General features: G+C 37.5%; 1 protein-coding gene across 1 annotated transcript in view; it reads left to right on the top strand.

The window, feature by feature from the left end:
* The window catches only part of SH2D4B (SH2 domain containing 4B), a 57309-nt gene extending 31337 nt beyond the window's left edge, over positions 1-25972 (top strand). Inside the window, exons 6-8 of the mRNA XM_015633403.3 lie at positions 358-485; positions 20195-20415; positions 23615-25972. Of these exons, the coding sequence (XP_015488889.1) occupies positions 358-485; positions 20195-20415; positions 23615-23707 (442 nt within the window). The 3' untranslated portion in view covers positions 23708-25972. The remainder of the gene's footprint in view (positions 1-357; positions 486-20194; positions 20416-23614) is intronic.
* The last annotated feature ends 501 nt before the right edge of the window (positions 25973-26473 follow it).

Below are 26473 nucleotides of genomic sequence, written 5' to 3'. Positions count from 1 at the left end.
AGGAATATACTCAGGAAAAAAGAATTTCTTGTCAATATTTATATTGGAATAAAAATGAGGTGGAAAAGGAAAGCTGACTGAAACACCCATTGTCATAAATTGTTTTTCAGTTTAAGTTCAGTAAGAAAATGTTTACAGTGCTATTGCAAATGTAAAAATCACACCACTATGGTTTCTGTAAAAACACACAGTAATTTTAACAAATTTTAAAAAGTTAAAGTTTTTCAGCGAGTTGTACTGAACAGAAGTTATGCTGACCATTTTGCAGCTGTGTGTTGTGTAAATATGTAGGAAAAGATGAATATTTATATTGTCCCTTGTTTTCATGCACTGCTGATGCTCTGTCTTTCTGTTCAGTAACATCTGGGAGCGCCCTTCTCGGCCCTTCTCCCGAGACGTCATCATTCGCTGGTTCAAGGAGGAGCAGATCCCTCGGCGGGCTGGCTTTGAGAGGAACACCAACAGGATTGCTCAGTGGTTCCATGGTAATTCCCTCATCCCTCATTTAATGTATAACAGAAAGCGTAACTCTGATAATAACTGTGAGCATCTGCTTGGGAAATGAAACTTGCCAGTTTTCACCTCAAAGAACAAAGCCTACTGACATGGTCAAACAATCCTGTTAAAACAAGTCTTTTGCATCTTTCCTACTATTACCATATGATTCTCCCATTTTCTTTTTGCTAATTGAGTAGGTTAATTTGGGACCCATATCACCAAAGTTTTTTTCAGGAATGTTTCAACCAAAATATATTTGCTGCAAAATGGTAACCTAAGCAAGAGTTCTGAGAGCAAGATAGGGTGAGAAGTACTCCAAAATTTAGTGGCAAAGAGTGCAGTGATATGGTATGTGGATGACTGCCACTCAAGTTTTTGATTTACCTGATTTGCAAGAATGACTTGAACTCATATATTTTTAATATTTTTTATAATTTATAAATCGGGCCAACATTTTTTATTTCTTGCTTTCTTTTGCAAACATTTTTTTTTCCTGAAAAATAATTGATAGTGTGTAATTTTTGGTAATTTTCCTGAAAAAAACTTTGGTGATCTGAGTCCCATCTCTGACACTTTTGCTTTTTTGCATAGCATTTGCTATGCAGCTGAATCTTTGTTATCAAATTCACAGGTAAGACATTTTTCTAGGTATTAGCAATGATCTTTATGTTCAGTATTCTTAGACATTAAAAAAAAGGCTTAACAGCTTACATAATTGAGGGACTAGAAAGACTTTAAAGTTAAATCTCAATTTTTTTTCCATTTCTGCTTTTGATGAGTCTATTTCTTTTTTCACTAAGCTGACCCTGATCTGATTCATGAGTCTCTAAGCCTAAGATGAAGATGTGTGGGCGTTCTGAAGTTATGAAGGAAGATTTCTGAATAAGTTTAGTGTTTCATATATTTCATATTTCTGTTTATGATACACAAATCCTCATGTGTTAGAAGACATCAACAAGCTGCTATTTTCTTTGGCTTAATTAGTCAAAGACACTGAAGTCAGTCATATATAGCTTGTAAATGCTAAATACTTTCATTTTGTATGAACAATGATGCAGACAGTGTTGTTTGTTTACTTAGAGAAGAAATTTGGTGTGGTTGCTTTCTGAGAGACAAACATTAAAATTTCATTTGTGGATATTTGCCAAAAGTTCTTCCAACCAGGATCTTTTGATATGATCCAATGATAAACGTTTTCCCTGTGTGGTGGGAGTTCCCATGCATATAAATTGATGTGAGAAGTTATGAACATAATTTATGCTTAATGTGAAGGAGGTATCTGGGCTTGAGCCAACGCCTGTGCAATCTTTCTACTAATTTGGGTGGCTTTTGGATTACCCTGTTAATCACTGAAAGAACTAAGACATTCATGATAACTCTAATTTCTCAGGTCCTGCTCTTCATATCTTGTGAAACTGAATGTAATGACTTATAAAAGTGAGCAAAATGCCTAATGTTTCCTTCTGTCACTCAAAGAGCCTGACAAAGATAGTTAAGATACACTCCCAGCCTAAAGCTCAGTGGTTTTCTTTGCAGGGACCCCTGAGAGTGCTGCTTTGGTACCTATTTGCTGCATGAGTTATGGTTTCTGCAGGTCTGGTCAGATTAATTGTTACAGTTGTAAATTGTGAACAACTCAGCTGCCTTGTAACTCTTCTGCAGTGGTGGAATCCAAAGAGGTTATTACAAGTGCAGTAATTAGTGTTTGGTATGGTTATCTGGTGTCTGTGTTACAGCTCGTAATGGACACAAACTCTGAGGAAAACCAACCAAACAGAATCACAGATTATGCTGAGTTAGAAGAGACTCACAAGGATTATCGAGTCTGACTCCTGACCCCCCTGTTATTTTGTATTGTATTCAGGGAACCAGGAAATTATGTGTGATTTTTAATGATTTTTGTCTATGAACAAAATTATGGCAGAATACATTTGACTTATATAAGAAAATTGCAGCACAAATGAAAGCCATTCTGCAAAGCCCAGAATTACAGCTGACAACTTGAGCCACTGGGGCACCTCGAACACCTCTCACAACAGCAATAATCAGGTCCTTCACATCCTTGAGCAACTTCTGTATTTTCTTATATCTCAGTTTTGGACCATAAAATGGCAGCTTAATATTCTGCCTCACGTTAAGGGTTTTTTGAATGCAATGGGCTAAGAGTGCTATTGCAGCAGTACTGAAAAAGTAGATACCAGTTTATTACAGAATTACATGTTTTTGCCAGGGTCAGTGGAGCTTGGCTTGCCTGCTCTGACTGTCAGGCTGTTCAGCTTTTCAGCTGAAGTTAAGAATTATCTGATTCACTGTCTTCAAACTATACTATGGATATATAACTCATTCTAGTTATACAGAAATGCAGCCTTGAGACAGATGTGTGTAGCTAAAGTAGCAAAGTACAAATAATAATGTGAATGTCTTTATGCTCATATATTTGGCTTATTTTCCACTTTAAGTCATCAAACCAACCTGGATTCCATTTAAAAATACAGACTGTCTGAGGCATTTTCATGGTACATGAAACAGGGTAACATATGGCCTGCTTAATGTACCTGAAGTTTTCCTTTTGTCTTCATTTGAAGAATCACTACAAAATGTTTCATTTGAAGCAGGGTAGCAAAATCTGTAGTAACAAAAAGTCTTTCAAATCAGAAAATACCTTTCTTTATTCACAAAAAGTTACTTCTTAACTGAATATCAGCTTCAACTTCATCCATCTCTATTTGTCTCTTGAAATTATCATCAGTTATCTAAATTCCAGCAGATGTTTTTACCTCATTAGAAATAGGCTTTCCTGTTTTCTTCATTTAAAAATATGACATGTTAAAGGCACAAACTGTAACATACAGCTGAATTCTGGATGTAAATTCAGTTATTTTTGCTCTGTTGGAATAATAGATCCCTGCCAAAACCCAGTTCATTTGCCCTTCCAATCTAGAATGATGTTTTTTAAGTTTGCAAAGAAAAATATTACATGCCTATTTTCAAATGTTTTTTATAAATTAAACCCAACTTTAATCTTGTCCTAAATCATAAAATTATAATATGATTTTCACTTCATTTGGGTTGTGAAACAATAAAACTTTTTTTAAAGTAGCTTATGCCCACTTTATAGCTGCAGTGCTCAATTCTCAAACTGTTAAAACAAAGAAGAATCAGAGCCAGTGATTAAGGTGTCACTGGGCCTATCTTGGTATTTAATATAATCAGTGTTTATTTTTTTTGTATTGTCTAATAGTTGCCTTAGGTTTGAGTGAAAAGAAATATTATTATTTTTTTTTTTTTTACTATGAAAACTAGGAAATTGGTCTAAATAAAATTAAAGGTGAATTCTGTACAATCTGATAACCAGAAAGTTAATAATTGTGTTCTGATTTCCTACCTGCTAATTGATGAGTATAAGCATATAAATCAAACTTATATGGGCATCCTAATGTTGTATCAAGTTGTATGAAAGGTTTTTGGTAACTTGAATTAAGAGGATTCTTTGCCAAGATCCCAATTGCTGATATGCTTTGGAAGCAGGGAGGTAAATTGGTGTTTAGGATTGGAGAGCTGTCTCTCAAATAGGCTGGAAAGAGGACACATTCCTTGTTTCTGCCAAGTTTAGCTTTGAACTGGGTTAGGACCCATGCTGAGTAAAGGGAAAGTTATCACTCTTCCCTATTTATTGAAGAGTTTTGCCAAGCTATCGCAGATATTAGCAAATCATAGTTTTCAGTTAATTGCAGGCATAAGACACTTGGGATAGAATTCCATATGGCAACAAAACTAAAGACCCTTCCTCCCCTAAGTATTTAACAATAAGTTGCTGGTGGCTGAAATGTGTATTGTTTCATGTTTGCTCTTTCATTTGTCCTTTAACCTTTCTCTTGTGCTTGCAGTCTGTTTCAGCACTTTTTTTTTTTTTTTCCCCATTCCAATTAGTTTGTCAGCTGTTAATTCTGAAGCTTTTGATATTTTTAACTTCAGGTATTAGATTGTTCACCCTCACATACTCTGTTCTGTGTTTGGTTATTTTCTATTCAGAATATGGGAGTGCTGGACTTTGCAGAGGGTGTTGTTTTCAAAATATTTCCCCAGCTTTAGTTGAGAGCGATGTTTTATGGTTGTTGCTGTTTATACACAATATAACAGGGATCTCTCAGGTGTGTAGTGAGCATAGTACAGAATTTATTTATTGCCTGTCTGTGGGTGGCTGTGTGCATCTGCTGCAGCACTATCAGATCTCCACTTGCCTTCAGGTTGAAAGGAAAGTTCAGAGGCTGATATCACAGATCTGGAAATATGAGGTAGTTGCCCTGAAGGCTGTACCTTTAAAATGTAATTGCAGCAGCATGGCTGCTATTGTGGAGACCCATTCCAGCAGGGGAAGTAAGAGTGGTGGTGCAGTTAAGGGAGTTAAGGGAGTGGGGAGCTGATCAGAGCTGATTGAAAGAATTCTAAGAGATGCAGGAGGTGAATAATCTCTGAGGTCAGGGGAGCCAGGGAAGAAAATTTTCATTTTAACAGGAATGTGTTGCAAATGTTTACAGATCAAGGTTTATGCTCAGATGGCTAATGCTGTTTTCAGGAAGAAACTTGTTTTCAAGAGGAAAGTCTCACACACCAAAAGAGTGATAATGGTTCTGCAAATCAAGTGTTCTCAGTAAAGGAAGTATTTCTGAAAGTCTATTAATTATGAGTCCTTGAACAGCAATGAGGGCACTGGGCATATTCATATAGCTGAACTGTGGGAAATATAAGATATAGCTTATATTGTAATATTTTTTTAATGGATACAGAAATGGCAGTGGTCTGTTCGAAAAATATCTAACATGAATAAAGTTTGCTGCTTTGAGCACAAAAACATGCTTTTTCTTCTGCTCTTGAAGAGGAACCTTCCAGTTTTTCAATAAATGCTTGTTAGAAAGATGTAAAGCAAGTGTAAATCCAGCAGAAGTACAGCTTTCTTGATATTATGATCAATTTTCTAATTCACTGCTTTATCATTACCTAGGTTCTAAATCTATATGAGAAAGTGTACATATAGATTAACTCCTTAAGTAAACTGAGCTCTAGGGGTCTGGGATTTTTTTTCTTTTCTAGAATTGTAGCTGATGGTAAAAAAGATACAAAATTTGTTTAAAATCTCCTGAATTAACTGAGAGCTTTTCACTGTGTTCCACAGGACTTAAAGAATGCAAAAAAATAGCTATATGCATGTCTTGGTATCTAAAACGTTCTGTGTCTGGGAAGCATCTGGAACGGAATCAGAGAATTCCTGACAAATTCCTGACTCAAATGGAAATTGTGAAAATCAGTGTATCTGTTGCACACATTTGCAGGACAGCTCCAGTTCTCTAATTTATACAAGTAATGAAGAAAGGAAAGTGAGATTAAAAAAAAGTGTTACAGAATATCAACATTTATTTTGAACCCTTGTCTGGGGAAGACTTAAAAAGATATTTTTGAGATGATAGATTTAGAAGAGATTATGTCTTACTTCCTTTATTAGAAAGTTAGAGTTCTCTGTTCTCTGCTAATCAGTTCTCAGAGGATGGACACAATTGTGATCAGCAGTTCAAATATCTGTAGGCTTTGTGGCTTGTGGCTGCTGCAGGGATACACCCAGGTCAACACAGGCTGCCAGATATTGCCACCTGGTTGATTTTGTGCAAAACAAGTAATGCCACAGTCAATTAGAATCATTCACAATCCCCAGTCAGTGTGGTTTTCTCAGAAAACTTTGGTAGGAATGGGTGTTACCTTTGTTGGGAATCTTGGAAGGAAGAAAGGATATGGAATAAGTTTGGAGACCATATTGCACTCTCATCACATAAGCCTACATTAGGAAAAGGGTTGAGAAATGCAGTCAGGTCTGAGGGGGAAGGCATGCTCAGCTGTCACCTCTGCTGTCCCCATCCTGTGGTTACACAGAGAACAGAAGTTTCCAAGGCTGTTCTGTGCTTTCCCTCCCTGCTGAATTGAGGCACAGAATGATGATACTCCTGTCACCATGGTGCTGCAGGATGAATGAGATCCCCCTGGTGTATTATACAGAGGGATTGCCAAGCCCTCTGTGAGGCTGGAAAGTCTGTCTAGAACTTGAATGGCTGAGGACAGGCTCAAACAAATGGGTTTGTACCATTGCATTTAAATAGTAACACTATTGTAACTTTACTTTATTATAAAGCAGTAGTTTTTATAACCTACACATAGAGGTTTTAATGTGGCACCAATCATGAACCGGTTTGTCCTTGCAGTTTTATATATATTCTTTAGATGGGTGGATATAAGCATGAGAGCTGTTATTAGAGTCATGGTAATCTCTTTACTTCCTGTGAGATGGAACATTATTTTTCTGTATTTTCTGAACATATTCTTAGAAAAAATTTACTGGATGTTCTGATAGTATTTTTCAAAGATCACACAGTATTTGGAGTTAAGTGTTGAGGTCCTGTGGTGGATTCTGGTACTTGATTGTTTTTGTCTTAAGCCAGAGCCTTAACATAACAGAACCCAAATGCTTCCACAGCTTCAATTCAGCTCTCAACTTCTTTTTTAAGAAATGAGAGGTTTTTTTTCTGTTTTCTGAGAAATAAGATGATCACACACTAATTCATTCCACTTAGGTCATAATGATTGTTTCAGCCCATCAGTTCTTTTGAAGGCTTTGGAATTATTTTTCTCACGCCATTAGAGTTCCAAAGCGTCTAAGCAGACAGGTTATTAGCAAACAAAATAAATGTTTTAGACTCGTGGCTCCTCTTGGAAAGGAACAAAGTATCAAAGTGAGGTAATGTGAGCTGTAACACACTGCAAGGAGAAAGGAAGCACAAAAGAACAGCAGGGAAATTGTAGAATGAGGCAGATGAATAATTAATGTAAATAGGCTAATTGCTAATGTGAAATGAGCTTTCTTATTCTTTTACAATACATTGTCCTTCTTGACTGCTTTTTAACTGGAAGCTATATACTAAAGATTTGGCACAGTCTGAAGATAGAAGGCAATTTTTCTTAGCAGGTATGGTAGACATTTAAAATGAGACAAAATAAAGAACACGTGAGCACAAAGGGGAAACAGGTGTGGTGTGTTAACAGTTTCATGGACACAAACAGGTCAGATACAGAGCCCAGACAGTGCAGGGTTAGCTAAAAATAGTAACATAAATAATGAGGCTTTTCAAGTTTGCGTCAGGAAGTTTTTGCATAAATGAAGACTATTCAGAAACTTTTTCACAGTTTACTCCCAGGTGAATTTGCTGAAAAAATATTGAAAATCAAATTCCTTTACATTTTGAAGACATCTTCCCCTTTCACTTAAAACACTTTTAAGATTTTCTTCTCCATCTGCTAGTCTTGCCATTGTAGGCAATTATGATTTTGCTTAGTAAGCCATCATGGTAGCGTACAGTATTTACCTGCAATTTTTCACTGCAGTTCTGTCTCCATTTTGAACTGGTCTGTGTGTGAGTACATTTCTCTGTTATTGCAGTTCCTTCAGGCTTTATCACATTGCCTAAAACAAAACCAAGAGATGTGTCTGCACAGAAAGCTCTGCTGTTAGCACTTAGATATGAAGGATTTATATAAAATTCTTAATTTACAAAAACCGTGTGATATAAGAGAAAGAGTTATTTGGAAGTAATCATATGTAAAGACATAAAAGTCACATTTTATACAAAATGTGTTACATTTGTTTACAAAAGTAAAAAGCCCAGACATCTACAAAGGTTGCTTATAGTAGGACTGGAAGGAATTATGATGATTTGATGGTGACCAGAGCAAATGCAGAAAGCCTTCCTCATCTGCCCAGCAGCCTGAGTCTGAGCAGTGGTATCCTTTTACAGGTACTGTAGTCTGCTCCTTACCTGCTGGACCATGCTTTCTCCTTCCAGTGGCAGTGTGGATGTGTCAGGAGTTTATCCATGCACAAGGCACTTTTAGATATCAGTCACCACCAGCACAAGACATTCAGCTCATGCTGTGCTCCTTTAAGTGCTGTGCCTGTTTGTTTCCTGATCACCCCCTCTAGCATACCGCAGCTATCCTGTGCAGAACCTTGTTAGCCCTGGATGAATTGCTCATATCCTGCTTATTGTTAGTCTGTATCTAAGTGTTTATCAGCCATGCCTGCAGCTCTTCTTCCTTTGCATGCACACTTACAAGAATGTGCTTTCCCTTTCACAGGATTCTGTATATATTTTCATCAGATTATGATAGACCAAGTTATATTTATTATTTTATCTATTTAAAGCCCAGCAAACACTTGCAGACCCGAGGTCAGTAAATTTCCCTGATTTCCCAGCAGCTGGATGCCTTATTGGTCCTTCTTCTTGCTCTGCTAAGCATTGAAACCTGCAGTCCTATTGATCCAGCCCCAAGGGAAAAGATTACAAGTTATTAGTTTGACAGTTCCTCTGAAGTAATACTATTTTTCTGCTAAGCAAAGACAACTCTCTCAAGCAGGGTACCAGCAGGTATTGTGTATAGTCATGCAGGGGGGAAAGTGTGGGGCTGGGGTGAAAATAAGTTGCTGGTTTAGCTTAATTCCAGTTCACCCAGTTAGAAGCAGATCATGACACTTGAACTGCTTTCCCCACAAAGGGAAGAGATTTCTGTGACAGCAGGCAACTAACCTGTTATGTGTCACAGCACCCTGTGCTGCTGAATGGAGGCAGAATGGGGCGGAGTGAGGGAGACAGAAATTTGCCTTTCCCTTGCAGACATTAAGGGAATGACAGCTTCCTTCCCTTTTCAATTTCAGAAAGGTCAGTTCTTTCTTCTTCTCCTGGCCTTTCAGTGAATGGAATCGTCAAATCACAAACTCACGACTCTTTTGAAGAGGAAAAGCTCCAAAACAGCCATGAAGGTTGGCACACTCATTGGCATTGGCTCTGACTGCTTCAAACCCTAGCTTTCTATCCAAGATTAACATCCACAATAAAATACACAAGAGTTCTTAATCCACGGTGTAGAGGACTGAGATCTAAATTATATGTAATTGCATGGACCATTCTGCCACTGCTGTTACCACTGCTTCTCACAATTAAACACAGCATGGACCTTTCATTAGTGCGTGTGGCTATTATAAATTCATTCCAATATGCTTGATAAAATGAATCTTTTCCACTTGAAGTGTGCTATAAACATTTATAGATATTCAGTCCAAAGTACAAGAAAGAAATAGTTCATTAGCCATGGGACAGAACTCCCTCTCCTATTTTCTCTCTTAACCATGTTACTGTTTACATGTGGGGACAGCAGCTTTAAGAACTAAGATGGTGGTAGGAACAAATTATTCTGCATAGTTGCTGTATGAGCTCAGTTCCTTTTCTCAAGTTTTATTAACAAAATTTAGCATAAATGAAAGACTCTTAATTCCAGACTTTGTATTCAGAAATTAATTAAAAATCTGTTCCCGCTTCTGTTTATAACTTTTTTGGAACTTGAGATGAAGTCGGTTCCTCCATTGAAGTAATTTCTGTTTCTGAGTAGTGGCTTCAAACCCCTCATTCAAATTACCCTGCTGTGAGTTTGAGCCTAGCTGCTAGCTCGCTTCACCTTAGTTCCACTGCTGGTAGGAAATGAGGCAATTTAGTGCCTGGTTTTTGGTGGCTGAACTGAGAACTATGTCAGACCCCAGGGGATGTCCAGAACTGGGTCACTGTCAGAGCTGCACATGGTTACTACACTGCCACTCATTAGGTGTGAAGTTTTTACTATCCCAATGTTGTTCTCATTTGACTTTCAACAGTGCTTCAGTGTCTGGTTCACTTTATTGAGCGATTAAAGGTAACTTTTCCCCCTGAGGAACAGTGCACGAAATCAATGTGCAAGAGTGCTGCAAGCATCTAGAAAGCACTGCAATTAACAAAGCTAGCCTGAAGTTCCAAAATCTAGCCAAGTGAGAAGAGAAAGTGAGAAGAAAAATTAGTTATCAATAGTATCCCTAGATTTACTTTTCTTTGCACTAGATAAAGAAGTGCAGTTTCTTAAGTAGATACAGAAAGTGCTTTGAAGAAATCTATCTGGAACTGCTGTTTTAAGTTGAATATAGGAAATTACTCCAGATATACTATGATTCATATTTTTACTCCTTTTAGCAATAAAAGTTCTAATAATTACTTGATTAAAAAACATGTAGAAAGATTTCTTATGAGCTCAGTGATGTCATCTGGAAGCTTCTCGCAGATAAAAATATATTTCAGATTTCAGATTGCTAATGTACCTAAAAAATAAATGCATTCATAAACTTTACACAAAGGGAATATATTTAAGGGAAAAAAACCCATTTTCTTTCACCTGAGAGAAAAGCATGAAAAGCAGAGAACACAGTATATTTTCTGCCTAGTTATCTGTTGAAACATTCAGCTGTAAAATTTGAATTTTCCAGGGCTCCATGTCAACTGTGGCTTTTGTTTTTCTCCTCCTTTTGAGTGAGCTCTGCTGACACTGTGATTTACTAGTACACTTGTCATTTAGGTTTATGGAAAATGTGTCTTGACAGCTTCTTCAACACCCATGAGATTGTAGCTTTCTAGGTGAGCTATAAGATATATGTGCTTTCAAAGACCATTGTGAGCATGTGTATGTGTTTATACAGTCAGGTTTTCGTACTTTTTGGCTCTATTAATTTAATTATAGAAAGGAGAAGCGTTCATCAGTAATTTTTGATTGTGGGCTGTATTTTTTGTTAAAAAATCAAGGCTTCCTTATTAGGTAAAAGCAAACTGAGAATGCATTCCACTGCTTTTCTTCTGTCTAATTCATGGCCAAGAACGCTATCAGTCCTCCTGGAAAGCTTCCTTGCCTTGTACTCACACATTGCTGTGGAGATTGCAGAGCCATTTCCACCATGTGACTGCCTTTATCAGCTGGTATCTACACATGAAAGGCTATAAACTATGGGCCAAATCTGTGGAACTAGACTAAAACCAGTCTAGGTTCTTTCTGAAATTAGGAGTTTCACCTGGAAGCATGCAGCAACCCTCGACTGTGTCATAAGGCACACAGAAACACAGCACATAGAGAAAAGCCCCAGGATCTAAAAGCCAACCCTTGCTGCTGGAAGTCAAACTAGAGATCTAAAGAATCTTGTCGGATGTAAGGAAGAAACAAAACCTAACTTACATGTAGTCAGATAAAAAAGCATAGGTACATCAATATAAATATGTATCAATATGTAAAGGCCAGTGGAAAACATTAGCAACTCTAGCAAAATAGCAGTTTGTCAGAGGCTGTAGTGTAATATTTTATTTACTACCATGTAACTCAATTACCTTCTAGACATTTCAGTGTCTGTTCATTGGGCAAATGCTTTTACAGTGAGACCACTAAATTAATGAAGTTTTATTCATAATGCATTCCCTGTGTACTGAATAACAAATCAATATTAGCATAAATAAAGCCATTTAAACTAGAAGTGTAGCAGGAAGGTTCTCAAAGAAGGCTCTAAACATTCATAATGTTCAAAACATGACCAGCCTCTATATCATATATATATCTATATCATCTCTCAGTTGGTAACCAAAACCTTTCTTACCCTCATGTGTATTTTGTGTTACACTATTCAAGACATTTGTTCACAGCAATTTGACATTTGAATAAACCTTACTAGGCATGGGTGTCTGTGGAGAGCTTTGGGTTTCAGTTTATACACAAACAGATTTTGAATACCTAAGTCATCACTCATGTCATCATTTTACTTCACTCTTTCATTGAAGTTATTGTGAAGCTTGTTTGTTTTAGATAGAACTGCAGATTAATTGCCTTTATGGAAAGTAATTTAAGTATTCATTCAGAGATGCATCACACAGAAAAATATTTGAATGCATCTACTAGTCTAAAGCCAATGCAGTTGTCTTCCTTTTTATAAACACTAACATGATAATTGTTTTTCAATGTTCTAAAATGTCCTTTCATTCAGTACATCTCATTTATTTTTTAAGATTTTTCCTAAATAGAACTAGGATATATTTCCTGTTTGCCTGAAGCTATAGTCTATATTTTTGTTGTGTTGTTACATCCAAGTAAAATATGTGAAACCTCTAATAAACACAGTGAGTTCAGTTTCTAAGTCCAAATTTGAAGTGTTGGGATTTGTCTTAATTCAACAGAATAATGAAAATCTGGAATATGTATTGAAAACATTCTTAAACATTCTTTGCTTTTATAATGAAAACATTCCATTGCTTTTATACAAGACATATTGAAAAGCTTTATAACTTCATATTTTTATATAATATGAAGAAGAAAAGAATGCCTGAGAATTACCTTCTTCTAAAATTATTTTCCTATTTTTCTAGAGATGAGCTTGAGAAAGTGGCACTGTTGTTTTTCTCTAAGGTTTTAGCCACTAAGAATTGCAGGCTTTTTATAATTTTCCTCATGACTGAATGTACTGTTTTTCCCTCCAGTTTTTGGTTGTTGTTTTTTTGTTTTTACTTTTTGTGTGTGTTTGTGTGGGTGGGTTTTTGTTTTGTTTTGGTGTGTTTTTTAATGATTTGTGGAGATGATCTGATAAAGGCAGGGCTTCCCATAAAATGTAGTTCCATAGACACATCTGCTTTGCTTTTGTTTGGCTTTTTATAGTTTGTGTCATGTGGCCACCATGATTTCATAATATTCTTGTCCATTTTGCTGCTTTTCACTTGGCTTGATGAAATTTGCCAGTAGTTTCCTATTACCTAAGCAATTAATTCCTTTTCTGCATTTAGTAAATACTCTCTTTCCTAGCCATTTATAGCTCTGGCAATAGTGGCACAGGGAACTGTACTCGGACTTAATGTTGCTCTTTTTTAAATTTTGATAGAAAATCAGAGCATGTTACAATTCAAAGTAATTTATTGCTATTATTATTAGAAAGCTTTTTGGCAGCTGATTGTCTCAGTCCAGTCTGTGTGGACAGGGGCCTGATTTTTTAATTCCTCTGTACTTTCTCTGCTTAATTATATGATGGAAAAATGGGTATAATGGGTCAAAAACTGCCTCAGAATAAATGGCTGCACAATATACAAGGTATAATTTAATCAGGCTCTAACTGTTTTGCCAGAGTTTATGCTGATTTATTATAACATTTATTCAGTGTAATATCAATCAGTGTAGATATTATGAAATTCCTGGGCACTGAATTAAATCCTGTTTTCCTCTACAAGTGGTATATTCATGATAGAGCATGCAAATGGTGTGGTAATGTCCTGCTTTTGGCTGGGATGGAGATCATTTTTCTTAGCCCACAGCAGCCTTTTTAAATGAATGTTCATTATTTACTGTCTCTTCTATACTTCTGTAAATGTGGCCATGTTTTTAGGACAGGTTACACAAAGGAGCCAGTCTGCATTCCAAACTTTAATTTTTGTGTGCTTAAGTGGCCAGGTATTCACAATTCAGGAGCATCAAAACTAATTTATGTATCAATACTGGAACACTGTGAGTGAATATATATATATATATTTGGTGTTATGTATAGTATTTTTCTTATGTCAAAATTATTTGAGGACAAAAAGAAGCATCTTACTTACTAAGAAACATCAATATATTAAATGTGTAGTGCAGAAGCAGAACCTGGTGCTAAAATAAGTAAATATATATGTATATATATAAGCATTTAATTTTTTAAATAGTGATTATGTATTTACATGTCCTGTAAAGTATTCCACACTTCAGTCAATAATGCTTATTTCAGAAATTGTAAAATATATAGCTGTTTTAAAAGACTGCACAGTTAAAGTTTTGTGCTTGGCTTGTCTTGTTGAGATTAGACACCTATAGATTTGCAAGTACAAGTATTTCTTCTGACACTGTTTTTAAAAGAAAATCCTGGTGGTTAAATTTGCATATAGACTTGAGAGCAGGAAGATGCTGCAAGTAAATAAAAATCTAAGGAGACATGTTTTTTTTCCAAAACAATCCCTGAGACTGACAGTAGTTTTAACGCCTGCAGTTTTTCACCCTTGTCTTCCACTTGCAGGAAGTGGGAAATGGTAACATTTCCACGCACTGAGCAGTGGGTCGAGTTCCAAATGCAGCTCGCACAGCAAGTCAGGGAACTGGCATTCAGTTCTCACTGTGATGCCTTCAGAGGGTGAAGTGTTCAGTGACTGCTGATTTTGAATTGCAAATAATTTCTGCTTTTATATATTTCTTTAAATTATTTTTTAAAGGAGCCCTTGATTCCAGGAAGATTAACCCCCAGCTTCACAAACTTTCCTCAGTCTCTGTGTGCTCAGAAGGGTACCTCCCACGTCCCAGGGCCATGGGCTCTTTGACATCTCGGCAGGAAGGTCATCCCAGCCAAGGCTATTTAGCAGCAGTGCTGTTCCATGCACAATTCTTTCCTTTGGCCCATGTGATGCCCCTGGAGTGTCACCTGGCAGTGTTGCCTTGGAATGAGTTGTACAAAGCCAGGAAGGTTCTTCTAAGAGCCTACTTTAATTCTTTTTCTTTGCATTTTCGCAGAAATCCAAAGTAAACAAGAATCTCACTGTGGGTTTTGTTTTGTTTTGTGCAATTGGTTTGGTAAAAGCTCAGTCTTCCATGTTTGTTCATGTCTGTGTTTCCCTCAGAAGTATTTAGGAGAAACAAGAGCCTAATGATGGCTGGAGTTACAAAAACATAAATAGATCCCAGGAGGGCTTTTCCTGTCTCCTCTTCTCCTTGCACATATCAGCTTTCTCATATTTTTCCTTGATTTAGATATAATAGAAGGTCTTTCTCATTTTCAAATTCAGTAAAGTTTGAGTATTTAGATGAGCAGTAACAAGGTGAGCATTGTAAACAAGTGAAATGCTTTCAAAAGATGCCCACAAACTAGAATTTCCCATTTCTTGCTTGCAAGACCAAGACTGAATGAATGCAAACATTTTGTCTGCCTGGAGAAAGGATGATGAATACTGCCCACTAACCTTCTAAAAAAACTGCTACACTTTTCACTTTGCACACAAAACACATTATCAGTGACTATTGTAGCAGGACAGAGATGTTTCAGTTTGCTGAGCCAGGATCAGAGCATAAATCTGTTTCTTTGCTCTGTGTTTATTACCCCACTTATAATTTCTAGCCCTGTCAGGCTTTAGTGAGATATTTCTGTGTGCTTTACTGATTAAGAAAATTTTCATATTTCAGTAGATACAGGAAGGTCTTAATATCTACTGCATGTGTCACATCATGCACTCATCACAAAAGTTTACTGATGGTCTGTATAGCTTGCTATCATTTTGTACATAATAGAAATAAAAATTAAATCTCATCTGTATTGTAAGGAGGTGAATGAATCCTACAGGAATAATATTTGTGACAAAATTCCTTACTTGGATTAGTGTACTGATATTTTCTCAAGTTTGAAGACATCTTCATGTGTACATTTATTTTCCATTCTACTTGCAGGAAATGTCAGGTATCTGTAACAGAATCTAGAATGTTTATATAGGTCTGGTAGTATTTACTCACTTAAAAACCCAACCAAACAAAAGCAAAACCAGAATCCCAATGTTCCTGTTTGTGGTTAATCTTCCATTGAGTTCACTAGAATATTGAGGCTTCTGACTTTGAAACACAGCTGTGTTCCAACAGTGAAAACAGTACAAAATGAAATATTCTTGACCCATAACTTCTGACAATTTACTGATCATCTATAGTAAACTACACACAGAAATTCAGTTTGATAAGCCACTGACAATGGAATGGTTAACTGTTGCATCTTTTAGCATAAGCTTCTTATCAGAAGCTGTTTAGACAAGAAGAGAAAACATTCAAAAATTAAAGGGTAGTGGCAGAGATTTAATGCAGGGATTTCAGATCAGAAGAGCCTCTATCTAAAGAAAAAAATTATATATATATATGAGATAAAAGGTTAAAGGAATCTTATGCTATATTTTTTCTTCTGATACATGACAATAATGCACAAAGAGAGAGGTTAAATTGTTTTCTTCCCAGCTAATGCATTCTATAGGCTGTTCTGAAAAGAAGGAAGAAAAGAAACCAACACTAGGCTTTGAGGAGACATTAACACAAAAATTTACGGCTCTGTTATACGGTGGTATATTCAGACAAGTAATGCCAACACCTATATTTTATGTGCTGTGCTGCTTGCTAGTGAATAAGGTGTAAATGTTTTGACAGTGGGTATAAAGGGTTTTTAGAGTATTTGATAGCTGGATGTAGAATGAACTCTGAAGGAGACAATTAAGAGGTATATTTTCTGCAGAGCCACACTGGCAACAGTGGATGTAACACACCTGATTTTCTGTAAACCTGAAGAAAAATACCTGTTATTACTGCGTTATTCATTTAGATGGGATTTTTTAAGATTCCCAGGGGAGTAAGGCACCCATTCCTTTCAGAATTTCAGTAGGTTTTTGATTGCTTTAGAGAATCTGATTCTTAGGGAATTAAGAAATCTTCCGACTGAGTTTGCTTTATTCTAAGAGCTGTTGTACCTTGACAAAACAGAGAGATGAATCCACATTAAAAAAACCCAAAAAACCACAAAACAACCAATCAGAAAAAACCTTACAAAAAAAAAATCCTTCAAAAACCCCACCCAAACAAAATAAGGCCTATATATTTTTACCTGTGATACTTTTCCTTGATTTTCTTCTGTGTATAGAGACTCAAGATAGTCCCCTGCACCAAGTAAGTCTTCAAGTAGAGCTCATTTAGGACGTGATAGATTATCAGTGTGTCTCATCCTTGCCTAAAGGGATCTCCTGCCATCAGAAATACATTATTCCTTTGGGCCTTGGTATCCTATACGTGTCTGTGTGTAGCCCAGGGCATAGTTCCTGTACTGAGCAAGGCACACTGGGGAGATGCCTGAGTCTCGCTGTTGCTTCCCAATTCTGTATATGCCTAAAATGTGCCAGGATGGTTACGAAGGAGAGGAAAGGTGAAGAATGGCTAATGGGGTCCTGCTCACCTGTCCCCAGCACAGATTTATCTCCATCTGAGGTATGCTACTGCATGCTCGACTCCTGAAATCGTGCAGAATTGTCCAGAGGCTCCCTAAGCTTTGCCTGTGTAGCTCAGAGAAAGCTGGTACCACACTGGCCCCTGAGTACTGACATAACTCATCTGTGAGTATATTTCAAATGTGTTTACCTGTTGATTTCTAAATACAACTCAGCTTTGTCTCTCCAGTTCTACAGAGACAGGAAGGTTTTTTTACATATATTTTAGGTTTTGCTTTTTGTGACCTATTGCATATATTTTCCTTATTATCAGTATCCATAAATATTACTAGTTACTAGGACTAGATTATCAGCCTGCAGCACACCATGAAATATCTGCATTCTCACAAGCTGTAAATAGCAGAAGTATTACACTGGAATTCAGCACCCCTTGGCTCTTGGGCTCTTGCCATGACACTTCTGGCCAGTTTGGAAAACAAACAAACAAAACAACAAAAAAACACAATTCCCCCCCCCCCCAAAACCCAAAAGCCACCAGTCATTGTGCTGGTTTCTTGTTTGGGTTTTTATTGAATTTTTCTTGTTTTGTTATTTTATTTTTTCCTCTAAGCTTGGCCATTTTTTTCAATGTCTAAATGGAAACAGAACTCTTTTGAAGATCTAGTCCCATGTGAGTTTGTTCTGCCTTAACAGCAGATGGTGAATAGCTTCAACAGCTTTGTTTCTATTACCAGATGTCTTTGATTTACTCCCTTGCTTTGCTTTTTAGTCTTTATTGCTGCTATTCTGAAATAGCAGAGGCAGAACTATTGTTACCTCTCAGCTATAGCTTTTCTCACACAATACTATTGATCTCTTCTTTGTTTTGTAGCGTTATTCAAAAAAGTATTGTGACTAAAAGGAAGGAGAGGGTGAAACCTCTTTAACAGCTGTACACTGTAAGATCCTATTGCTGCAAATATTTGCACATGTATTTAATTGCTCATGCTACTCCTGCTGGAAACACCAGAGAAATGACAATGTATGCCTTTTATTGATACATATTTATCATTAAAGGCTGAATTATCTTTTTATATAGACATTAATATTATGTGGTACTTTAGACCCTTTGTTATTTTTTGACTATTTTTTGACTATTTCAATTGCAGCATAGTCCATACATCGATAACAGCGTTTAAATTCTGTGTGACATTGGCAGGATGACGTATTCAGTCTAGACATCACCCTGCTGTAGATTAATTGTGTCCTTCCCAATGAACAACCAGAACTATGTTCAGTCAGTTTAAGAGTCCCTGTAGAGACTTGCACTTGTGGGAGAGAATTGGAAGAGTCGACCTCAGGAAACTTGCTTTGAGTGATGCTTTTCCTTGAGAGTATAAACCATAGCTGCTCTAGCTCTTCTACTGCCGGAAGCCATTACTTCATCTTCCCTGCTTTTAAGCTTTTGGTCTTTCTGAATGGCTGAAGGAGCTGTTTTTTTCTTCTCCCAGACCAGAGATGGCTGCTAGTCTCATGGATTTGAGTGTTTGTTTCAAGCCTTTACTATCTCACCTTATTGTGGGATCTCAAAAAGGTCAGAACTATTCTAAATTTTAGTTCCCCAGCTTCAGTTTTCATCTTAGCTTGTATTGGCTACTCATGAGCATCTTCATCCTCTGTGGGCTCTGGATGCTGTGCCCCCCTCCATGAGATTCACAAATGCAAACTGATAATCCCTGAACTGTTTATTATTACACTAAAACAATGTGGTTTTTCAGTACTTGGACTCCATGGAACTCTCACTAGGACATGGGTTGGATTCCATGATGACAAGCAGTTCCATTAAACATCACATGTATTGTTTGGAGAAAGTTATCCCCACAGAGAGTAACTTTGGAACGTGTACATACATTATTTACTGACGTATGTGCCATGTTCACATTCAGAATGGCCTAATTCAACATCTGCTCCTGATGAGAGTGAGCATCTGGTGTTTCACAGATAACTGAGACATGAGCAGACTGTCCTCTAGGCTGACCAGACAGACTGGAACCAGGCTCTCTGAGTGGATGGTAAGACCTGGTTCAGCGCCAGGTGCAATTCTGATCACACCTTTGTTGTGGGTTGGGATAAGAATTGGTTTTATCTGTTATAACCTCTATGCAAGCAGAAGTACAGGAACTCCAGGGTTGTGCCCTAGAATCGGAAGTCACAAGAGAGATGAAAGAATAAAATGGAAAAGTTCTTGAATCTCTACTCCCATTAAACATTTTTCTCCAATTTACCTGTATACATCTATGGATGAGTGTGTGTGTGTGTGTGGATGTACAAAAGCAGAGAAATGCTTTTTCTCCTGGGACTTGATTTATGTTTCTTCTGTAGGACCTGTAAAGCAGTTGTAAGTCAACAAACACTCTGTAGAACTCCAGTCCAATTGCAAATATCAGCAATGTATTGCAAATTCAAACTGCAATGCCGAGCTGTGCTAGTCTGCTTAAACAATGGCTTGTCCAGAATTCACTGGTTTGATAGGCCAGTTGCACTTATGCACTTTCTTTGAAAAAGCAGTAAGGATGGAAAAAAACAAGTCTTACTCATCAAATTAAAGAGCATACTCCCTCAGACTCCATCAAAACTCTTAAAGCTTCCTACAGAGGTAAACAGTATATACATTGTCCCCATCTCCTCCTAGACTACTCCTAGAAACATTCCAGTCTTCAGAGGTTACACCATTGTGATTTAACTTCTGTTCAGTGTTTGCTGCATTCAATTGCCTCTGGCAGAGCTGCTACCTGCATAACCATGGGTATTTTTCTTGCCAGGCATTATCAGCCGTCAGGAAGCAGAGGAGTTGTTGATGAATAAATCCGAAGGTGCATTCCTGGTGCGAGTCAGTGAGAAAATCTGGGGCTACGCATTGTCCTATCGCCAGCAAAACGGCTTCAAGCACTTCCTGGTTGATGCTTCGGGGGATTTCTACAGCTTCCTGGGGGTAGATCCAAACCGACACCCAACACTCACAGATCTGATTGATTTTCACAAGGTAACACTTGCTAGGTGGAGATCAATAGCTGAGTGGAATGGATTAATAATTTAATGAGGAGCCATGTAGTTTGAAACCACACTGGAAAATACGAATGACCATAGTGGGAAAGAATATTGTACACTAAGCTCAGCTGTAACATTCACACTTCTGTTGCAGTGAATCAGAAGGCTTCTCCCCTTCTTTCAAATGCCTCCAGTATGTACTTGTGTCCCCTTATACACTGTGTACTCTCCTTGGCTACAAATGGCCTAATAAGGGCTGACAGATATAACACTTTCTGAGCCTTTTTGCTGTGGAAAATTGGATTGGAAATACCATAGAAAGGTTTTTCAATGAAATTTCAGCATTTTTCTACCTTTGAAGTGAGGTCTGTAATGTACAAAAGCAAGAGAGTGTGACCCTGCACTAAAGAAGGGAACATGGAGGGGTTCTCTTTTAGGGATGTATTAAGGGTCACTCCTTATTATCCAAAACAATCTTGCAAGAGGAATTTACTATTCGACTTTAGATGGGTTTGAATTACTTTACCTCTAGATTCTGTTTCTTGTTGCCAGACTGTAACTAAACAGTAGCACTGTTTCTGAAAGCATAAATTGTTTTTGTCTTACATATCGCTCCCTATCTTTATCAGTTTTAATTCTTTTTTCTTAGCCACCCTTATAATTCCTCTTCACCCCCTCTTTTCTAGTTCCCCTTCCTATTTTATCTTTTTCTCACTCTTGTCTCAGAGTAATTCTATACATTTTTTGCTCCTCCTTTTCTTCACAGCTTTTAAAGTATTTGCTCTCCGGTCATTTTTCTTCTTAATTCCCTATCTTTTAAATCTTGCTTTTATCTCACTTGTTTTGCAGCATCTCTTTAGTGTTGCCTTAGTGACCCCTCTGAGATCACTATGACATTAAATATCCACAAATTTTATTTCCACATGGGGAGATGGTAGGTGTCACATTTGACTAAAATAGATATCCTCCCCTAGTTTAAATAAATCCTTTCTCAATGGCTGCCTCGGATGCTCAAATCTCTGACACCTTTCTTGTACAGAATGTCCTGTTGGTCAGTTTGGGTTAACCAACTGGGCTATGTCCCCTCCTAGTTCTCCCTATTCCCAGCCTACTCTGCCAGCAGTGGGAAAAAGAGAAAGCCTTTGTGCTGTGCAAGCACTGATCAGCAATAGCCAAAACTGTAGTGTGTTATCAACACTGTTCTAGCCACAAATTCAAAGCACAAGGTCGCAATGGGGCACAGGCAGCTGTGAAGCTCCATCCAAGCCAGCCCCAGTGCACCTGGTAAGAGTCTAACCAGGGCCTTGTCAGGGAAAGAAAAGCTGACATGCAACACCTCAAATACAGATTATCAGGTGTTGAATGTAGAACCCTGGGCTCCCCTCTGCTCCTGGTGATGGTGACAACCAATTCCAGCCATCTCTGCTCCAGCTATGTTCCTATATTTTCATCACAGCTCACGTTAGGCAATCACTGTATTAGGAACACAGATAGCAGTAAAGAACTTGTCAGAAGCAGAATGGCTTTTAGTTCCTGCCACTTAAAAAAAGGAAAAAAGCTTTCTTAGGTGTCCCATGATAAGAGTTAATAGCTGACCCTGTAGTAAGCCTATGAGGGAAACTGGTTCAGCTTTAATGCCAGCACACAATTCTATTTTCCCTGTTACATTAAAACTGGTTCCTTTGGCAATCACTTCAGGAGGCATTTTATCCTGTCTGTCATGTGGTTTTCTTAGAGGCTTTTCACCTCTCTGGTGAAGTACACTGTCAATTGTCCCAAAGCCCCCTGATAACCCCAAGCAATCCATATGTGACTGGCTGTGCCGTGGGCACATTTTCCCTTGCAGCTCTATTTTTTTGAGAAGGTGCTGCTTTCCTCATGACTATTTTTGGCAAGAGTATACTTCCCCATCCCAAAGGTTGCATGGACTTTTTTTTGGAAGGCCTAAGAAGGGCTGGCATAACAAATTTTTTGCTTGCTTATACCTATTAACTTAATTTTGTTTTATTTTGATTAAAAAACTGAGAGGTCACTCAGGCAATTCAGGTGGCAGACACAAGGGGGTAGTAACCATTAGGTGGAAGAACAAACCTTACAAAATTTGGTATGAGTGTGCATTTTCCTTTTCATTTGCATTTAAACACTGTGTGGAAAGCAGCAACAAGATATCCAAGATCATTGTTAAATATTTGTATTTACTTCCTTATAACCCTCTTGTCTAGTAGACAAGGTGGTGATTGGCCAAAGGTTGAACTCAATGATCTTAGAGGTTTATTTCAACCTTAATGATTCTGTGATTCTTTGATTCTGAAAATAATTTAATTTGGGTAGGAACTTCCTGAACTGATTATCAGTCTGGTGTAGTGATTGCGAGGCAACAACTGGGAGCCTGCATGTGTTCTGAGGAAATCAAACACCAAATTTGCATTGAATTTCAATAGAAACTGGATAGGTTTTGAAAATATTAGGTCCATATCTAGATCCATATCTTGGATCTAAACTTTCAGATGAAGGATTGCTATTTTAGTCAATATAATTCTGGATTCCAGCTCATTTTGGTGCATCTATCAGTCTTAAGCTTCTACAAAAATGAACTATCGTTATTGTAGGAATAACTTCAAAGACCAAGTTCTCCACTTTTTCAGTAGTTGTCTTGATAATCAGTCACTGGAATGACACTCTTGGCATGTGAATATTTAATGAGAATAGGTGCTGTGAGTAGAGACTGCCTTTACTTAGCAAGGGCAGTGCCTTTCACCTTGCTGTCATCAGTCAGAAAACTGTTACTCGTGTGTGGGCACTCAACATTGAGCTCTTGCTCAGTGTGCCTGTGGGTAGCAGCATGGTTAGACTGGCATCTCTCTGTTCAATTAACCCAGGAGAACACCCTGTGTAAGTTTCTGTAGCTGACTCCCTAAGTAGTGCAGCAACTTACAAGTAGTACAAATTAGAGTCTCCTATGTGCACTGATTTCACTTTTTGATAGTAGCACAAGTTGCTACCAACATAAATAAGAGATAAAGCATGAAGAAAATGATTAATTGATAAGAACCTTTTTCTGGTCCATAATTATTTTATCAAATGCTTATTCATAGTTGCTTGCCAGTTACAGTACAGTGGTGGCCTTCATTGCTATTCTTAGAATGTAGATGTAGCTTAGATATTTTATATTTTAATTGGTTTTATCATTCCAGGAAGAAATTATCACGTCCTCAGGTGGGGAGCTACTCCTGGAGCCATGTGGACAGCAGAAGAATCCACCAGACTATAGCCCTTTATTTGAATAACTGATCCAGGACCAACAGGAATGCATTCTGGATAGCTGTAGTAATAGATAGTTACAAAAATAAACAATGGAAGTAGTTAACCCACTTTCAAAGCCACTGGTCTTGTGGCCAAAAAGTATCCTCATTAGGAGGCCTAAAATATTTCTGATTTGCATCTGAATTATCATCATCATTATTCATATTGCTAGCACTTGAAAGGTAAGAAATTACCAGAAAATTGCAAAAGAGGACTACTTCCAAGAAAATTTCAAGGGGTTGTAGCCAATTGCACTGAATACTAAGTTCCTGTCTTAATTTTCTCATGTTTTATACTGCAAGAAGCATGGGCAGGAGCTATTCATAGAGTACTGTATGTAGTATCAATGTTGGTGAACAGATTCTGTGTTCCAAAGCAAGGTTTGACAGTTTCTGTTGACAATTTCATTACCCAGTGGTGCACTTTGGTAACAGGAGAAGCAGTCTTCAAACATCCCTATGAAGTTTGTGATTGTGTATGTAATTAGGTGAAACTTGCCATTATGCTTTTAAATTCAGGCCTACAAAGTTCTCCACAGGATAAGGTCATACACATTTTATTTACATTTTCATGAAGCCCAACAGCCTTGGAAGGGACTTTACTCCTGTACAGTAAGTGGTCAGTTTATTCTAAAGGAAACTGATTTGCTACAATTCTCTCACTGGCTGTGTCATGCTTTCCACTTTTAGATGTGCAAGAGACACAGTGGATATTGCTAGCTTTATTTTGCTATAGGACTGGGTATTTTCCTTATCTGAGTTATGAGAGAGGGTGGAGATAGTATATCTATATATAGAAAAGGTACATCTAATTACATTATCATCATGCTATTTTATGGGTAAAAACAAGATGCACACAATGTGTTCCTGATCCATTTGCTATAAATATTAACCCCATGAAAACAGACCAGTAGCCTAGATCTGTGGAGCAGTTGCTTAGTGTTTGGACTAGAAAAATAATAAAATCTCACAGTACACATAGGAAAGGTACACTGAGCATATTTCTGTAAGCTACTGCTTTGGGCAGTCTCTGAGTCCTGTGGGGTTCTCTTCCTGGGAACCTCCTGTAAATCCCTTTCCCCTCAAACAGTCATTTGACCCTTGACTCACTGTTACCTTCTGTACTCTGACTTATCTAGATGGTAAAATCAACTAAGAAACTTGTCACGTCCAAGCCAATAAAGCACACTAAACATTTAAGGTGCTACAACAGTAAATACTTGTGGTAGAAATAGCAATATTTTTATAATTAACTTTATGGCTAGCTCATATTAAAGTACAGATTTTTGCCCACAAGCTTCATTCTTGGTCAGGGACTTTTTCTTCTGTTAACATTGGGCTTTGTGTGATTTAATCCATCAATGTAAATGACCCATGACGAGAAAATTTTATTGAACTTCCTACAGAGACAGCCAGGCAGTTTCTGTGCTAATCACTTGGCACACTGGCTCAGGAGGTTTTAAATAGTTACTGTTAGCACCTCAGAACAAAGCAAGTCAGGACAGCAGATAAGCAAAAAGCAAGAAAGATCTGCCTCTCTGAGAGACCAGCTTTGCACTTTCTCCTTCCTTCAAAGGCATCTCAAGAACCACCTCAGCCTCAGGTTATTCACAGCTGCAGTTCTTTCATGGAACTACTGGACCTATACTTAAAGGACAATGGAAGGGGACCTCTGAAATTATGAAAAAAGGAAAGTATCTACAGACTTATCTCTGAGGTCAGAAAGTGGTAGGTGACTGTGTAAGACCAGTCTTTTGCCTTTATGCACTGAAGAAAACCCCCCCAAAAAACCAAGAACAACAAAAACAACAGCAATAAACGACAAAAAAACCCAAAATGAACAAAAAAGAACCCCCAAACCAAAACAACAACAAAAAACAAAACAAAAATAAAAACCCCCAAAAACTCACCAAAACAAAACCATGAAATGCTGCCTTTTCTCTGGAAAAGGTGCCAGGCATGCTAGAAGACATACAAATTCCAAAGTTTTTAGAAGATTACTCAACATGATACTGTGAATGGTTATAGACAGAATATTGAAGAACTTGTTCCACATGCAATTCACATTCAGATGCTGATAGCAATACAGCTATTTGTTTTTAGTGACACAGTTCCCAGCAACTGCTTGTGTTTTGTTTAGCCATTAAGAAGGCCTGGAAATAATAGTTCTTTAGCTTATGTGGCCTTTTGCAATGTAATTAACATTATTTTCACTTCAGAGTACATTTCCTAATTCTAATTTTCTAATTTTTTGTCTGAATTCCACCCATTTCTCACTCTACGTTTTATCTAGCTTTAAAATAAAGCCCTTGTAAGTTCCCCTGCAGGTGATATTACTTGGAAAATTGCAATTTCTGCTGAGAGTTTTACTATCCTAATAAATGGCAAAACTCTCAAGTAAAGGAATTGCTTGGTTTTTCTCCCCATAGCCCCACAGAAATAATGAAAAAAGCCAGTTAGTTCACAGAGTTACCAAGAAAGAAATCTAAACAATATATAACCAGAAGCAGCAGCATTGAAATATGGTGTACTTGGCTGAAGATAAATTTTGAAGGAAAGAAAAGGAGAACATAGCTAGCAGAAACTAAGAAGAACAGAAACTTTCCTTGGTAGGGATGTGCAGCTGTTGCCAATATACTTGAGTGAAATACAAGCTTGGAGATGTTAGGTGTAAGTTAACAGGTGCTTCTTGTTGCCTAAGGGGGCAACAAGACAATAATGGGACCATGAAAAGGTAGCCCAGTTAGTAGG

Source organism: Parus major, chromosome 6 (assembly GCF_001522545.3).
Source record: "Parus major isolate Abel chromosome 6, Parus_major1.1, whole genome shotgun sequence".
NCBI lineage: Eukaryota > Metazoa > Chordata > Aves > Passeriformes > Paridae > Parus > Parus major.
Note: the sequence above shows the minus strand (reverse complement) of the source record. Positions and strands in the feature narration are given on the sequence as shown.